This window comes from Haliotis cracherodii, unplaced genomic scaffold, assembly GCF_022045235.1.
Source record: "Haliotis cracherodii isolate W230 unplaced genomic scaffold, xgHalCrac1.p SCAF_11, whole genome shotgun sequence".
NCBI lineage: Eukaryota > Metazoa > Mollusca > Gastropoda > Lepetellida > Haliotidae > Haliotis > Haliotis cracherodii.
The window spans coordinates 17,697,320-17,716,151 of record NW_027266266.1 but is presented as its reverse complement, the minus strand read 5'-3'; the positions used below and the strand labels follow the sequence as shown (position 1 = coordinate 17,716,151).

Here is an 18,832-nt window from a genome sequence, read left to right as displayed (position 1 = left end):
TGCTTCTATAACAAAAAAGTACCTCTCATCTTATTGTTTTTGTCTGTTTTCTGCTCCAATTTACATGATGTCATCAATACTAATACTGTTACAAAATAGTCTACATCAATACCACATACTACGTCACCTGTAATAACAATGAATAATGCACACACATCCACACACAGCAACAGACACGTGTTCACACACACACACACGCACGCTCGCACATACACACACACGCGCACGCACAAACACACACGCACGCACACACACACACGCACATTGTGTCTTTCAAAAGCATTTGGTACGGGTCTGGTGTAACCTTTAGGTCCAAGGTTCAAATCCCACTTGGGCAATTTTATTTGACCATTTTATGTATTCTAGCAACTTACACCATAGTAATCTTTATCACACTATTGAAACACTATTCTTGACCGCTTCTATTTGACAAGTAAAAGCTGATAACAATATCACATAAATAAAGAAACATCTCAAGTCTGACACACCACGAGTGGTGGAGTGAGTCAGCACTATTATATCCGTCATAAGACATTGTGACCAGGTATGAACTCTGCAAAGTCATGGAGCCTCGCCCCATGTTCAGTTAACACAGATGACAAGCAAAACACAAACAAAACCTGTTCTGACCCCGAGCCCGATCAGGAGTGTACACACACGAACAGGTACTGCATGTTAATATTGTGTGAGCGCATTCTCGTGGGGTGAAGTGCGGGGTAGCTTGAACCTGTCACAACAACGCACATCAGAACGACAGAAGCTCTCCATTTACAAAGCCAGGACAGCGGTGTGTGTCAGCAGAAAAGCTTGAGTCTCGGAGTCAGTGTAGCCATGCCGTGTTTTCTTCTGTTCACGAATCTGCCAGCAAGTGCCATCCCAAAGGGTTTTTTTGTTGGAAACCTCAACAGTCATTGCCAAAGCCATTCGGAAACCGGAAATTGTAGGTTCAAGCTAGCATGCACAAGAATAATTTTTATCAAAACCACAACATGTGTTGTGACTAGTAAATGTTCTTTATAGTAGTATTGTGAAAAGCATATCAGAATATTACAATGTGTTATCAAATAGATGGCGGGAAACCTGTTTTTTGAAAATTACCAGATGTCAAGATTTATCATATCAGGACAAAAACCCTTTGTAAACCCCTCTCTAAAACGCATACATTCACAAGGAAATAATTTATGAGCATATTAATATGGGTGTCAGAACCAATCTCAACTATATGGCAGAAATTTCTTGTGCGGTTTGGTTGGTTGTTTGGTTGGTTGGTTGTTTTACGCCGCACTCAGCAATATTCCAGCTATCTGACGGCGGTCTGTAAATAATCGAGTCTGGGCCTAACAATCCAGTGATTGATATCATGAGCATCCATCCACGCAATTGTTGTGCGGTAAGAAAGTGGTTCTAAAGTTACAGATATATGAAACTGTGCAATAAGTATAAGGAGTAAAGCCTACAGTTATTGTTCATAGAATCGATGTAAGAATATATGTAAATAGCTCTTTCACAGCTCATATTGTATACAGTGTGATTTTGAAAAGGGGATACCTCGCAGTGTATAGAAACAAAGTCATTATTTGCATTGTCCATGAATAGTGTTCGGTGTCACCGTCAAACATGACGATGTGATGTTTACATTTCGAGGTCTTTGGAAATGTAAAATATGGTTTGAAATTGTCAAGATGACACGATGAGATTGCGAGAGGGTAACACTATTAGTGACCTCGGATAACAAGGCTGTGGCCTGAATAGATGCACGTTACCGTATTTCATCGATGAAACGCCCGTGTGCGAGGTATCTGTAATTAATAAATGCATTAAAGTTTTAGAGAACTTTTAAATTACGGAACTGATTTCAGCATGTGACGGTGAGGATTCATCCAGATCAGATGATGAGCCACAGGGGTACGACTGATCCATGTGCCAACTCCGAGCTGCAGAGTATTGGAAACATGGGGAATGAGGAAAACATTCAGATGTCCAAAGAAATTTCAGAATTCCTGCAACAAAAGCTCGGTATTGACCCAAAAAGGTTAGAAATACCAAATGGTTCTGCATTGAATTGCTGAAGTATCCGTCATGTTGGTGGAGTTCTTGGGGAGAATAAATTGCGTACTTTATGCTTGTGGTTAATCAAGACAACACGTGGCCACTGCTTAAGGCTTGAGCATGTAACGATACACTTATTGGCTATACAATAGATATCTTGATAGTCTTGTAAGGTTGCAACAGGAAACACAATACGATACATTAACACTCAATGTTTGACATGTTGAAATATTTATCATAAGAGTACATGAATATGAACCCTTGTTGGCGAGTGAGTCCATTGACTTTTCGCATCCTCATTGCCAATCTAACCCAGGGTAATCTGTAGACATTTATGTGACAGTGAATTATTGACTTTATCGATATTCATAAATTTGTATTGATTCAACATAGACATTTACTACTATATTTACATCACGACACATGCTTTCCGTAAAAGGTGACTATGCCTGTGGTAAGAGACGACTAACGGGATCGGGTGGTCAGGCTCCAAACTCGATTATTTACAGACCGCCGTCATATAGCTGGAATATTGCTGAGTGCGGCGTTAAACCACAAACAAACAAACAAACAAACATCACGACACTCGATGACACGATGACACCCAGTGACCTAGGTCAGTATAAGGCTGGTCAGTTGTCACACACAGAACCACAGCTGAGCAGAATTCTGATATATGGTTTTCTTTATTTTCAGAAACTACATCAAATTCACCAACCTGAAACCACTTGAGGTTGGGTTTGAAGGGACCACGTTTGAAGTCTTGTGGAAATAAATGAATTGGCTGGGCAACATATTCAAATTCAAAACCTTCCAATAAACTAATGATGGTCCATAGTATCAGTGTTGAAGACTTGTCACTTATATTATCATGTTTAATATATCGTTGCTACAGCTACAAAAACAGATAAAGTTTTTATTGAAAACTATGATCCTGATCCTTTTTTAAAGAATTCTTTTGAGGCAACAATTTGGTATTTCTTTCTAATCACGTTGAACTGATTTTTGAAACAGAACAGTGGTGACAGATAATGAAAGCTGGCAAGTTTGATTTTAAATTTTATTATTTTAAAGCAAAGATATGTAATGTCCAAACAGAGAATGATGCATATTGTGAACAGGTATTAAACATGTATAACTGGAATCAAGGATTCAATTTTCAATGTAAGTGAATGTTGTTTTAGGTTACTTTAATATGATCAGTGATTGACCCCGCGGGGTGCAATGACACACAAGCAGCGATACACACTTTTGGGATGCGATGTCACACAAGCAGCGATACACACTTTTAGGGTGCGATGTCACACAAGCACTGATACACACTTTTTGGGTGCGATGACACACAAGTATTGATACACATTGTTGGGGTGCGATGTTACACGAGCACCGATATACAGTTTTGGGATGCGATGACACACAAGCACCGAAACACACTTTTGGGGTGCGATGACACACAAGCACCGATAAACACTTTTGGGGTGCGATGTCACACAAGCACTGAAACACACTTTTTGGTGGCGATGTCACACAAGCACCGATAAACACTTTTGGGGTGCGATGTCACACAAGCACTGAAACACACTTTTTGGTGGCGATGTCACACAAGCACCGATAAACACTTTTGGGGTGCGATGTCACACAAGCACCGATAAACACTTTTGGGGTGCGATGTCACACGAGCACTGATACACACTTTTTGGTGGCGATGACACACAAGCATTGATACACACTTTTGGGTCGCGATGTCACACAAGCACCTAAACACACTTTTGGAGTGCAATGACACACAAGCATTGATACACACTTTTGGGGTGCAATGACACACAAGCATTGATACACACTTTTGGGTCGCGATGTCACACAAGCACCTAAACACACTTTTAGGATGCTGTCACACACAAGGAGTGGTACACACTGTTTGGGTGCGATGACACACAAGTATTGATACACATTGTTGGGGTGCGATGTTACACGAGCACCGATATACAGTTTTGGGATGCGATGACATACAAGCACCGATACATATTGTTGGGGTGCAATGACACATAAGCACCGAAACACACTTTTGGGTTGCGATGACACACACGCACTGATACACATTGTTGAGTGCGATGACACACAAGCACTGAAACACACTTTTGGGGTGCGATGACACACAAGCACCGATACACATTGTTGGGGCGCTGTGAAACAAGCACCGATACACACTTTTGGGGCGCTATGACACAAACACTGATACACACTTTTGGGGCGCTATGACACAAACACTGATACACATTGCTGAGGCGCTATGACACAAGCACTGATACACATTTTTGGGGCCCTATGACACAAGCACTGATACACATTTTTGGGGCGCTGTGACACAAGCACCGATACACACTTTTGGGGTGCTATGACACAAGCACAGATACACACTATTTCGTTTGTTGTTTAACACGTCACTAAGCAATATTTCAGATATTTGACGGCGGTCTGTAAATAATCGAGTCTGGACCAGATAATCCAGTAATTGATCTGTAGGGATGTAATGACACGCCATTCAAAGTACAGTAAACTACGGTTATAACGAATTCAAAGGGACCTCTAACTTTAGTTTGTTATAACCGTAGTTCGTTATACGCATATATACAGCATAACTATAGCAAATAGTCGGGACAAAAAATCAATTCGTTATATCCGTCAGTACGTTATAAGCGTGTTCGTTATAAACGTACTTTACTGTAGTTGTATTACTGAAACATCTTTTAATCGTAGGAAATGTGTTGATAATCGGCTAAATTTGCCAACAAACGCCAGCATCGCTATGCTTAAGTTCAACTATACGCGTATCGAATACTAAATAATAACGGGGCGGTCGGGTAGCCTAGTGGTTAAAGCGCTTGCTCGTCGCTCCGAAGACCAGGGTTCGATTCCCGACATGGGTACAATGTGTGAAGCCCATTTCTGGTGTCCCCCGCCGTGATATTGCTGGAATATTGCTAAAATCGGTGCAAAATCAATCTCACTCACGAAATAGTAACCGCTCAATATTCATAGTCTGAAAAGATAAATAGACAACTTGTGTTTCCGTAACGTAAAGATGTAAGGAATACAAATTGTATAAAGCGAACCTCTGGCGACAATAACAAGAGGATGCTGTTATACCAGTGATTTATGTGAGTTGTGATTGCAACAGGTAGAGAAGGAAATACTTACCATTTAAGCGAACACCTGGTGCCATCATTGGTTTTCACCATTATTTTGCCTTTTACGCCCAGTGGAATCTATATTGATAGATAAGTTCTATATTATAGTGCGTGGTTTGCGTGGGGCGAGGCTCCATGAGGTTGCAGGGTCCATACCTGGTCACAATGTTGGTTGGTTGGTTGGTTGGTTGTTTAACGCCGCACTCATCAATATTCCAGGTATATGACGGCGGTCTGTAAATAATCGAGTCTGGACCAGATATTCCAGTGATTAATAGCATGAGCATCGATCCACGCAATTGGGATCGATGACATGCATCAACCACGTCAGCGAGCCTGACCACCCGATCCCGTTTGTCGCCTTTTACGACAAGCATAGTCGCCTTTACGGCAAGTATGGGTTGCTGAAGACCTATTCTACCCCGGAATCTTCACGGGCCGGTCACAATGTCTTATGATGGATAAAATAGTGCTGACTCACTCGACCACTCGTGGTGTGTCTAGGCTTGTGATGTTTCTTTGTTTATGTGATATTTTTTATCAGCTTTTACTTGTCAAATAGAAGCGATCAGAAATAGTGTTTCAATAGTGTGATAAAGATTACTGTGGTGTTAGTTGCTGGAATACATAAAATGATAAACTCGTCGTTCAGGTCAAATAAAAGTGGGATTTGAACCTTGGACCTAAAGGTTAGACCAGACCCATACCAAATGCTTTTGCAAGACAGAATGTGTGTGTGTGTGTGTGTGTGTGTGTGTGTGTGAGTGTGAGTGTGTGTGTGTGTGTGTGTGTGTGTGCGTGCGTGCGTGCGTGCGTGCGTGCGTGCGTGCGTGTGTGTGTGTGTGTGTGTGTGTGTGTTCGTGTTTAATTATTAAATTAAGCATTTATATAGTTTTACACAAACAAAATATTTTGCACGCATACAAGTGAAGCTTTTATAAAAAAATTGAATTGTTTTAATCCCCATATTCCAGCACCGTAAAGTCATATTGGTTTATTTAACATGAAAAATATTAAATAATGACGTGCAAATTATATGTATTTGTGTATTCTTCATAAATTTCTACTTAAAAATATGTGTATATTCTTCATAATGCCAAATTAAATCTTCTTGGCCTGGACTAATGCTTCTATCGCATGTGTAGACCAGTTTAGATTGTTACTGAAATGAACACCCAAACATTTATAGCGCATAGTTACATCCAAAATTTTAAGTTTACAGCTATTTGTTTAATACAATAATTTTAGTTTTGACTATTAACAGTGAGTTTACATATATCACGGTAATGTTCTAATACATTAATTGCAGGTCACCAGCTGTGCTTAAGAACATGATAATATCATCTGCCAAATAATACAGAAAGGGTTAATACCTTTTGTACAACTATTATTGATTTATTGAACTAATTAATTTATGAAAAAGGAACATAAAAACAGACGTAATATACACCCTTGGCATAGGCTAAACTTGCATTCAAACATTGCATTACACCCTTCTGTGGTATACACGTTTTAACATTGTCATATATTCTACAAAGTAATGTCAACATTTTGGAACTAAGTCCACGTGCATTAAATAATCTCCATAATTTACACCTGTATATAAGTCAAATGCTTTAGAGAACTCAACAAATAATGCATAAAACTTTCCCTCTTCCTTGATGAGTGAGTCAGTGAGTTAGGTTTAACGCCGTTTATAACATTATTAATGTGGGAGGAAAGCCCGAATTGATGCAGGTCTCAGACGTTTGCCACTTCGATGAAACCCACGACCACGGGTATGGTGCTGACAAACCTAAAAACACAATCGGGGCGAACTGGGATTCGAACCCACAATCATAGGTTTCTGGCGTGCCCAAGGGACGCAACTCTGCACAGCGAATCGTGGCGCCTTACACGACTGGGCCACCCGTACCCCATGTTACTAAAGATGTGACAGAGGATATTCGCAATGTGCATATCACAAAAGACGAAGTAATTAATAGCATTTATTATCTAAAATGTAACAAATCGCTTGTAATAGCATTTCTGAATTATTTGTTTGATTTAGTCGGCAGATCTACTTGTCCCATATTGAGAATTGTTATTTAATGTGATGTTTGATGAGGGATTTGGTTGGTTGGTTTGTTGTTTAACGCCGCACTCAGCAATATTACAGTTATATGACGGTGGTCTGTAAATAATCGAGTCTGGACCAGACAATCCAGTGATTAATAGCATGAGCATCGATACACGCAGTTGGGATCGATGACATGTATCAACAAAGTCAGCGAGCCTGACCACCCGATCCCGTTAGTCGCCTTTTACGACAAGCACAGTCACCGTTTACGGCAAGCATGGGTTGCTGAAGACCTATTCTACCCCGGAATCTTCACGGGTCTTGATGAGGGACACTTCCCGGAAACATGGTCTATTGGTATTTTAATTCCGCTTTATATAGCAGGTGCTTCTAATGATGTCAACAACAACAGAGGGATAACTCTGTTGTGTATCTTATGTAGAGGATTTATTTCTATTATTAATAAGAGACGTGTGTCTTGGGCCAGTGCCAGAAACCTATGATTGTGGGTTCGAATCCCGGTTCGCCCCGATTATGTTTCTAGGTTTGTCAGCACCATACCCGTGCTCGTGGGTTTCACCGAAGTGGTAAACGCCTGAGACCTGCATCACTTCAGGCTTTCCTCCCACATTAAGCTGACACGCCGTGATATAACTGGAATACAGGTAAAAGCGGCGTTAAACCCAACTCACTCACTCACTCACTATTTAGTAACATCATCACTGGCACAATCATACCTTGTAAAATATTCGGAAAGTTCCCCGGTACAGTTAATGTTTGCTCACCAGCAAACACATCTCTAAAATGTACACAATAAGTTAGCAATATTAATAATATTTTGAACATAATTCTTACATTTCAAACGTTTCAACACAGACCAGAATTTTTTTGAGTTCTTGTTTTTCTCCATATTGCTTTTTGTATCCAAACTATTCATTCCTTTTATGCCTGAATACAGCATTATGAACTATGTCGGATTTTGATGATATTGAATACAGCGAAGGGCTTGGGCAAGATAACTCAAGCTGGTTCTTTTTGTGAAATTGGGCAGTATACATTTACTGGGCCAAACGGGGCAAGCGTAATTGATTTTATAATTGCAGTGTTTGAGCTTGCCAATAACTTTTCTATCCAGTCACGTGCAGAGTTGTCTCATGAATGTTGCATAACGAGCACAACTCTGACAAATATTTACCAAAGTTGTTTACAATTATATAACTTGAGAAATTTAAACTAAAATAACACAAAATATCCTAGCTTGAGTTACCTTGCCCCAGTCCTTCGCTGTATTCAATATCATCAAAATCCGAAATAGCTCTGTTCTAGCGTTATAGTCTCCACTACTAGATGAAAGCAGGTCATTCGTGACCATCTATAGTGTTATTCCGGGACAAGCCAAATAGCAACTGGCCATTTTGAGACTGGGTTCCGTCTTAGCGCAACGGGCATATAGCTAACTCGTTGCGTCATTATTCCCTTAATTTTCCCCCATATATCAAATATATTCCAGATGTTATTGTACGCATCGGGACTTACTGTATTATACAGCATGTTTGAACACATCTAACTGTATTTTGCGTATATTCTTAAATGCAAGACATATGTAAAATATAAAAATATTCCTGGGGGATTCTTTGACCGAAGTACTTGAAGTACGCGCATTCTGATTGGTTTGTCGTATTTTCGCACATAACATTCATCGATAGGGGGACGAGTCTTCTTGCAGGTTACGGAAAGGGACGAGTGGTGACGGATGGATATCGAAAAGGTAAACGTTTCCTGCCCACCGGTGGCACCGGTCACAAACACATGCAAAGGCAAGTAACTTGATCACCTGAAAAAAACACGGAAACATATGGTACAAGTCAAATAGGGAATTGCATCGGGCATGACTTTGGTCACTGATGCGTCAGAAATTTGAAATGTCCTCCATATGTACACCACAAAACTTTTTGAAAGTTTTACTGAGGCCTTGAATGTTATAACCTTGATCCAACAACTTCGGAGCAAGTGTCCTCTGAGAAACGATTTAAATTAAAACAATTGCACATAAAATACCAGCTTGAGTTAATGCCCCAGCCCTTCGCTATATTTAATAATGCCATCTTCTACAAAATCCGACTTGCGTTATAGTCTCCACCACAAATAACAATAGCATCTCGTAAGATCTGAGGATAAAGATCTGAGGATAACTCAGAACAGTTTGTGGGACATTTTATCAGAGTTATCCTCAGATCTTTGTTTAGCGGTATCAAGGACCAAGATCTGATTTTAATGAGATTGCCGAGCAGACGACGCACCAAGGGACGTAACTCCCATTTCCTACCACCCGGGCTGATATTGAGCGCCCTTTCAGTGAGTGGGTGAATATTCTAGCAATATCACGGCTGTGGACACCAGAGATGGGCTACACACATTGTACCCATATAGGGAATCGAACCCGGGGCTTAGGCATGACGAGCGAGCACTTTAACCTTTAGCCTGCTGAATTGTTTTCACACTTCTCACCCCTGCGAACGAATTAACCACTGTAGGGTACAACACCGCCCGATCGCCCTTTCAAAATGCATTAACAAGCCATATCATCCAGGCAGGGGTTGTAATACGAGTTCAAAATGCTTTGACAAGCCATTTCAGGCCGGCATGGGATGTAAATACGAATCTATAGTTATAAAACCCCTGTGATACGACCGTATCTATGTTGGCGCGATGGCACATCAAAATGCCTCGTATCATCGATACGTATATGCACGTATATGATAAGGGCTGATAATCACGCATGATGGAGTGAAATATATAACAGTTTCATTCTTGATTTGTTTTAAAAATTCGGTGTTTCTGAATCTGTAGGCTTTTGCTGGGAACACACCATATTATGAAGGACAAGATTATCACCGGTTTGTATTAGCCGTGTGTATTTCATTAGAGATGGATATTCGGTGTAATATGGCGAGGGGTACTTTCTTTTTATAGAGGCATAGCGTTCACATATAAACATAACATGGTATTCATCCTCAATACATTGACGTTTAGGAGAAGAGAAATCGCAAAATCGGTCATCATGAGGAATGGAACGGTGTCGCACAAGGTCCACACTTAAACTGAAAATATAACATCTAAACTGCGAGATACATATCTTCATGCAATATACAATGTCGATCACCTCTCAAATATCGATTTAGACGGTCTCATATATGATGGTGAAGTATCATTGAAACTAACTTACCAATGAGTACATTGAAGTAAAAAATGAAAGGAATGTTCCGAGATTTACGCTGTGCTTAAAACCTTTTTCAATATCATATCAAGTAGTATAATAATAGCATGATGCAGGCGCTGATGTGATTGATATAATTATGTACAGACATAGGCCATATACCTAGACTCACATCTAATCCCTGAAATGTACATATCGTACAGAAGAAACAACAGTTGTTCAATTATCTTAAAACATATAATAAAAAGGAGCCCAGGGAATTTCTTTATTTTCAGATACTGCAGTAATCTAGACTTGCCAAACATTATACACTTGCATGGGCTGTTTTTTATACATTTGGATCAGGATCTGTAAGACTAGCCATATACTGTATACGATTTCTGGTAAGTGTTATCAACAACTTTTATTGATTAATCAATACAATCTTTCTCTCGTTTTTGACTATACCAGATGTGCTAGACAATACATTTTTGTTTTGTCAAAGTTCGAAGAACACATAACGACAGGTAGTTCATGCAGATTCGTCTGATGTGTCGACCTGTTACATTTTAATATTGTGGGTGCGCATATTGTCGTGGAGTGCAGTGCGAGGTAGCTTAAACCTTTTGAACAACGCGCTTCATAAGATCGACGACGAGGCTCTCGATTTATCAAGCGAGGACAGCGGCGTGTGTCAGCAGAAAAGCTTGAGTCTCGGAGTCAGTGCAGCCATGCCGTGTTTTCTTCTGTTCACGAATCTGCCAGCAAGTGCCATCCCAAAGGGTTTTTTGTTGGAAACCTCAAATGTCATCGCCAAAGCTATACGGAAACCGGAAACTGTAAGTTCAAGCTATCACGTACAAGAAGAACATTATTTTCCAAACCACAATTATGTTGTGATTAGTCAATGCTCTTTATATTAGTATGTTGAATAGTTTTTCAGAATATTACGATGTATTATCAAATCTAAGGAGGGAAACTTATTGTTTTTAATTAACCAGACGTCAAGATTTATAATATCAGGACATGTATGACTCAGGAAAACAATTATGAACCTGTCTCTAAAACTCACATTGACAATGACATGGTAATAACTGATGAACATTTCATAATGGGTGTCACAACAAATCAAGCTGGTTAAAACGGTCATGCTTCAGCAAGAATGTATGTGTGTCTGTACATGTCTGTCTCTCCCTGTGTGTGACTGGGAATACGTGTCTTGTCACTGTGTGTGTGACTGGGAATACGTGTCTTGTCACTGTGTGTGTGACTGGGAATACGTGTCTTGTCACTGTGTGTGTGGTGGAAAGTTCATCCTGAACACACAATGCCATTTTGAAAGTGGTCAAAACTTACAAATGTTATACCGTATTCGACGTAAGCGCCTCACTGTAATAAGCTCCTACGGAGATATTTGCTAATATATTGGCTAGTGAATCCCAATTAGCACCCTTCCGATTGATCAATGTACACAAGACTTATTTATTCGTGTGCAATACGCAATCGTGTGTTATATGCACCCTTAATTACGGGCAATTAAATTCTGGAAAAATATATCTGTCATGTATAATACGCACAGACTTTTCTTTTGTATCATTTCAGGCTGTCAGCGTAAACCACAAAATTTACGATCTTTCACCCAAAGTATGTTCTAATAAGAGCTCCCTATTTCTAATTTTGAGAGCGCCCTGGGCGCTTATTACATCGAATATGGTATTTGGGATAACACTTTCTCAGTAAAGTATAGATTCTCGTCCGGGATTCAAACCCACACTGCATTGTGTGTTCATAGCTTTCAGCCATGGGAGCCGTGCCAATATACACTTGTCAGAGGGGTACTCAAAGTACGTGATCTAGACTACCAGTTGTCAGACTTCCATTTTTGTGGAAGCCTCGGTGGCTGAGTGGGTTAGGTCGCTGACTTTGTGTGCTGGCAATTAGGTGCCTCACTCTGGCAGTGTGGGTTTGAATCCTCGGACGGGACTCAGCCCAAAAAGTACGAGTACGAAGAGTTCTCGGCAAGAAATTTAAATTTGAAACATTTACTGACACGCAAAAGAAAGCCCTTAAAAATCTTTTTGATGGAAAGAATGTCTTCATGTCCGTTAAAACTGGCGGTAGCAAGTCCTCCCTTACAGATGCCTTGTTTCCTTATCTCGACTTTCGGTTGGTGGGTACAGTGTTAATATAAATGGAGGGTGGGTAATTTGAGATGGCAAGGACCGTGCTCACCATGCTTGTATGATAGGATAATGTTGTTTTTTCTGCTTAATGACAAACATAATTATAAATTCAGATTTAGAAAAAATTGCATGAGACAACTACCAGCAAAGTATGTTCTGATAATTCTAAATGTAAAAAAAGATGTGTATTACCAGTATTAAAAGAAACACTGAAAAAAACAGAATATTATTCCCACTTGTTTTCCATGGTTTAGTCCTAACAGGGTTTGAACAGCCTGATGGCGCCTGAGAAGCAAAAGCATTCATTTAAAACTACAACACGCTTCATGTCACGTAGGCTGAAGAATAGCTTTAACACTAGATGTAGACTTACATTTAGACCAAGATTATATGGTTATCTTTTTTAAAGATTACATCTACAAAATTAAAAAATAAAATCCAAATGGAGCCCAGGAAAATATTAATTTGCATGTACATGTATGATGAGGCAATCTAGACTTGCCAAATCATTCTAATCTTGAGTTGGACTCCTTTTTGAATTTTTTTCTCTAGGGTGTGGAAAACAGACTCCACTAGATGTGACTGTGCCAGATAGCTTGGGTCTAGGGCTGGGATGGATGACTCGGGTACTCGGGTCCTGAGTAGGACCCGGGTACCCACAGGACTACCCAGACCCGTGGTTATTCATATGATATGTTGTTTATTGACAAAAACTTACTGTAGCTCAGTGGTTACAAAACAAGTCGCTATTGTTCCCATTTCTTTCTGATGATGCACACATTCCTTTTGACTTGTATATGTTTGAGTAAAGATAAAGCTTCAGTCAACTTCAGTGAATGCGTGATCTGATTGTTTGATAAATGTATCTGAATAGTTTTGGCCAGGGCTGTGGTAAAACAATTACCAATCAGACATTTTGTTCCCTACTCTTGAGACCCGGGTAGGGTCAGGTAATAGGGGATCAGGTAACCGGGTAGTGAATTTGGACTCGTCCCAGCCCTACTTGGGTCTATCTTGTATCTCAAGTATGTTGGAAGTAGGACGCTACGTATATGTTATCAGTAGTGACCTCTGATAACAATTTGTTAAATAGCCTGGATGGATGCAGGCTACCGTATTTCCTTGATTAAACGCCTGGGAAGAGGGTACATGAAATTAACACACCCCCGGCCTCTATTAAACAAAAGGCAGCTTTTATGGACAGAATTCTCTCCGTAGTGTACTTTGACTGCTACATGCGTTCAACACTAAACCCGCTAAACAGAAGCAATTTAGAGATTACGAAGATGTGTTTGAGCACATGGTTAGTCGATCATTGTTTCTCGATTAAACGATGGGGGTAAAGAGTGTCTGAAAGAAATATATGTTCAGGCGTTTAATGGAGAAAATATGGTACAACCATAAAGCTTCCAATAGTGTACCAGTGATCCAGATAATGTTTGGAACCACTGGGTATTTCCTCCCATTATCATTCACATCTGGTATTGTCAGTTCTCTTTGGGTGTTCGGGGCGTGGGTGGCCCAGTCGCTTAAAGGCGCCGTGATTCGCTGTGCAGAGTTGCGTCCCTTGGGCACGCCAGAAACCTATGATTGTGTTTCTAGGTTGGTCAGCACCATACCCGTGCTCGTGGGTTTCACCGAAGTGGTAAACATCTGAGACCTGCACCAATTCAGGCTTTCCTCCCACATTAAGCTGACACGCCGCGATATTACTGGAATATTGTTAAAAGCAGCTCACTCACTCACTTTGGGTGTTCAGTATATTGTTACTGCTACTTTAGTTGGGTATTTAGGAACCAACAAGTAACGGTAGGCCTTTTTAAATAACAATTCTGCTTCGGATGCAGTTCCAGGTGAATTTGCATCTGTTTGTGTATTCATGATGCATTTATTCAATCAGCAGAAAAGAACCGAAATACAGAAAGACAAACTGAAAATAAAAAGACTACATTGGCTAAAATGCACATTGTTGGTCCCCTTTTCGGTTTTTCGTGCATATTTGTACACATTTGAGCTAAAAAGTAATTGGGAAATGGGTATATTGTTTGCATATGTTATGCAAATACGCATTCCAGGACCCGGCAAACGTTTCTATCAGTTGTGAAAGATTACCACTGGTCATTAAGAAATCCTTCACCTCTTAATAAGGTAAGGGAGCCAGGTGTCGACAGTAAATTCAAACCTTCAAATGAGGTGGTTTGATTGCTACACTTAATCATACACTTGACTTAATCGGGGCATGGGTGGCACAGTCATCTATGGCACCACAATTCGCTGTGCAGAGTTGCGTCCATTGGGCACAACCAGGAACCTATGATTGTCGGTTTGAATCCCGGTTCACCCCGATTATGTTTCTAGGTTTGTCAGAACCATACCCGTGCTCGTAGGTTTCACCAAAGTTATAAACGTCTAAGACCTGCATCACTTCGGGCTTTCGTCCCACAATAAGCTGACACGCAGTGATAAAACTGGAATACTGTTCAAAGCGGTGATTAACCAAGCTCACTCAATCACTTGACTTAATTATTCACTCAACCTACTCAATCATTCACTTAACTTACTCAATCATTAACACACTCATTCACTCAGCTTACTCAATCATTCACCAAATCTACTCAATTGTTCACTCAACCTACTCAATGATTCCCTTAAATTACTCAATCATTAACACAATCATTCACTCAGCTTATTCAATCATTCACCAAATCTACTCAATTATTTGCTCAACCAACTCAATGTTTTAATCACCTTAATCCATCACTCAATACTCATTCACTCAGCTTACTCAATCATTCACCCAACCTCCACAACCATTTGCTCAGCTGACTCAATTGTTCACACAAATCAATAAATCATATACTCAACTCATGCACCCTGACTAAGTATTTTGCTTTATTTCAGTATGTGACGGTGAGGATTCATCCAGATCAGATGATGAGCCACGGGGGTACGACTGATCCATGTGCCAACTCCGAGCTGCAGAGTATTGGACACATGGGGAAAGAGGAAAACATTCAGATGTCCAAAGAAATTTCAGAATTCCTGCAACAAAAGCTTGGTATTGACCCCAAAAGGTTAGAAATAGCAAATGGTTCTGCATTGAATTGCTGAAGTATTGGTCGTGTTGGTAGAGTTCTGGGGGAGAATAAATTGCAGAGCTGCAGAGTATTGGAAACATGGGGAAAGAGGAAAACATTCAGATGTCCAAAGAAATTTCAGAATTCCTGCAACAAAAGCTTGGTATTGACCCCAAAAGGTTAGAAATAGCAAATGGTTCTGCATTGAATTGCTGAAGTATCCGTCATGTTGGTGGAGTTCTGGGGGAGAATATATTGCGTACTTTATGCTTGTTGTAAATCAAGACAACACGTGGCCACTGCTTAAGGCTTGAGCATGTAACGATACACTTATTGGCTTTACAATAGATATCTTGATAGTCTTGTAAGGTTGCAATACGATACCTTGCAATACTTGACATGCTGAAAAATTTATCATGATTTATTGTGACAGGAAATAAATATGAAGCCTTGTTGACAAATGAGTACAGGGTGTTTATCCTAATAGAAAGAGGATAAAACCTGTATAATCGAAGATGTTTGATCTGTTATCCTGTTGGTAATTTTATAGGTTTGTACTGGTTGTAGGTAAGGTTTATATCTATAAAAAAGGCCATCTTCCCGAGGCAAGAGAGTTAACTGACTTCAAAAGTCCTGTTTCCACCCTTGCTGAAGTAGGCTGGAATTACTGGGCTTGATCGTAGTGCCACCAGTGGCTATTACCAGTTATGACCCTTCTAAGCCTCTCCTATGGACAAATCAGATTCCATCTCTCGTATCACTTGCATTTGCTTCGAACCAAATGGCAGCGGCCAGTCAAGACGTTCTTATTGATAATCAAGATCTGTATTGTGATAAAACGGGTCTTACATCGCGAAATGCATCAAATCACTTGAGCACCTTGATTAAAAACATGAAAAGATTTGGAAAATATCTGCTGACAACAAGTTGGCTGTGCACATGCTTCGCAACTCCTGCAATTGACCGAAATCTGCACAACAGTTTACGAACCAGATTTCAGTTTCGGTGCACGTTAGTCCAGCCGAAATGTAACTCCATAATACTAGCCTAGTTTGGCAAGGGTGGAAACTGGACTTTTGTAGTCAGTTAACTCTCTTGCTCCGGGAAGATTTCAAAAGGCATGTCCAGGCTGAACAAAGATTTGTTATGTAAAAAACTTACCACCCAAAGGGTCAATAGTAAGTAGGTCAAAGGTCACATAAGAATGGATTTGGTACTGGTTTCCTGGTCATCTTCACTAGTGACCAAGGTCAGTATTAGGGTGGTCAGTTGCCACACAGATCCACAGATGAGTAGAATTCAGATTTCTGGTTTTGGTTATTTTCAGAAACTACATCAAATTTACCAACATGGAACGACTTGAGGTCGGGTATGGCGGGACCACATTTGCAGCCTTGTAGGGATCACGCACTAGTGGAAATAAACAGCTGGATTTGGCAAAATATTGACTGCAAAATCTTCATTTTAATCAACTTACGATGAACCATAGTATCAGTGGTGAAGGCTGGTTACTTTCATACTCATGTTAAAACCTAAATATGTTTGTCACAGCAGCATCCATTTCTATGACAGCTCTGTAAGAGTACGATACATGCCAGTGAAAAGCTTTAAAATCACATCACTTCAGTTGGGGAAATCAAAGTAATATAACATCTGTCGTTGAGATGTACCAGGTCGAACAATGTGGTATTTCTCTTGAACATATTAACTCTTAGTCTGCTGAATTAATTTGTAGAGTGTCATTTAGTGATGTAGAACAGTTCATTAAGTAAGATTTATATTTTTGTCATCTTTTGTATGACCAGTCTTAGGGTTTTTAACATGACCTGTGCATGTTGCACTAATTCCTCCATCTTTAATATGCCATACTTTCCTAATTAACGGTAATTTTCAATCTCTATCTCGATGAAAAATCCCTCAAATTATTATTATTTAATATTATTGTAAATATAAATTGTTAATCCAAGAGAATACCCAGTCTAGATTATCCACTGAAACTGATAAAAAATGTCCAGCTTCCAGTACGACCATTGTCACACAGTCCAAGGGTTAAGAGATATCAAGCTGTCTCATACTTCTCCATGCATGATACAGTACTGTGTGTAAGTTGATGCACAGATGAAGTCTGATATTTGTATTAAATGTGTAAAACTGGAATCATGGGTTCAATTATATATGTGAGTGAATGTTGTTTTATGCAGCAGTCAGTATTATACCAGCAGCTGTAAATATGATCATCTTATTTGTCAAGCTATGATTGACCCCCATGGGGATTTAAGTTAGAACTGGTCCCTAGCAGCCTATGCTGGTCATAAGGCGACAGACCCGTCAAAATGCTGGGTAAAATAGATCTTCAGCAACCCATGCTGGCCGTAAAGAGGCGACTAACGGGATTGGGTGGTCAGGCTCGCTGACTTGGTTGATGCATGTCATCGTATCCCAAATGCGTGGATCGATGCTCATGATGTCAATCACTGGATTGTCTGGTCCACATTATTTACAGACCGCCATCATATAGCTGGAATATTGCTGAGTGTGGCGTTAAACAACAAACAAACAGACACAAACAAAAGGTGACTTAATTGATCGGGTAGTCAGGTTCTGTGACTCTGTTGACGGTGTGTCAACATACCCCAACGGCTGGATCGTTTTTCACAGTATCCATCACTGGATTGCCTGGTCCAGATTTGATTCGCCTTAGCGGGAATATTGCTTTGTGCAACAAACACACACATCAGTGATTGACAATACAAGCACCGATACACATTGTTGTAATATAAGATTTCAGAGACTAAATGTTAGTCTAACTATCTGGTTATAAAAAGTGTTTTTTGTAGGTGAGTGAGTGAGCATGGTTTTACGCCTTTTTTTAGCAATATTCCAGCAAAATCATGCAGGGGGACAGCAGAAATGGGCTTGACACATTGTACTCATGTGGAGAATCGAACCTGGGTCTTCTGTGTGTGATGAGTGAACGCTTTAACCACCAGGTTGCCCGTTGTATATCTGGATGTATGTAATCTTTTTATCGCGTGTGAACTGAACGGCAGATCACGTTACTCACCGTTAATTACAACACA

At 40.1% G+C, this 18,832-nt stretch overlaps 1 protein-coding gene and 1 pseudogene across 1 annotated transcript; both read left to right on the top strand.

Annotated features, from left to right (window-relative positions):
* Positions 1-755: 755 nt before the first annotated feature.
* On the top strand, positions 756-2,946 carry LOC139455486 (macrophage migration inhibitory factor-like; annotated as a pseudogene).
* An 8,168-nt stretch (positions 2,947-11,114) lies between these two features.
* LOC139455487 (macrophage migration inhibitory factor-like) lies at positions 11,115-17,902 on the top strand. Its single transcript, XM_071237038.1, has 3 exons — positions 11,115-11,331; positions 15,577-15,749; positions 17,080-17,902. The coding sequence occupies exons 1-3, from the start codon at positions 11,224-11,226 to the stop codon at positions 17,150-17,152; spliced, it is 354 nt and encodes a 117-aa protein (XP_071093139.1). The 5' UTR covers positions 11,115-11,223; the 3' UTR covers positions 17,153-17,902.
* Positions 17,903-18,832: the final 930 nt, after the last annotated feature.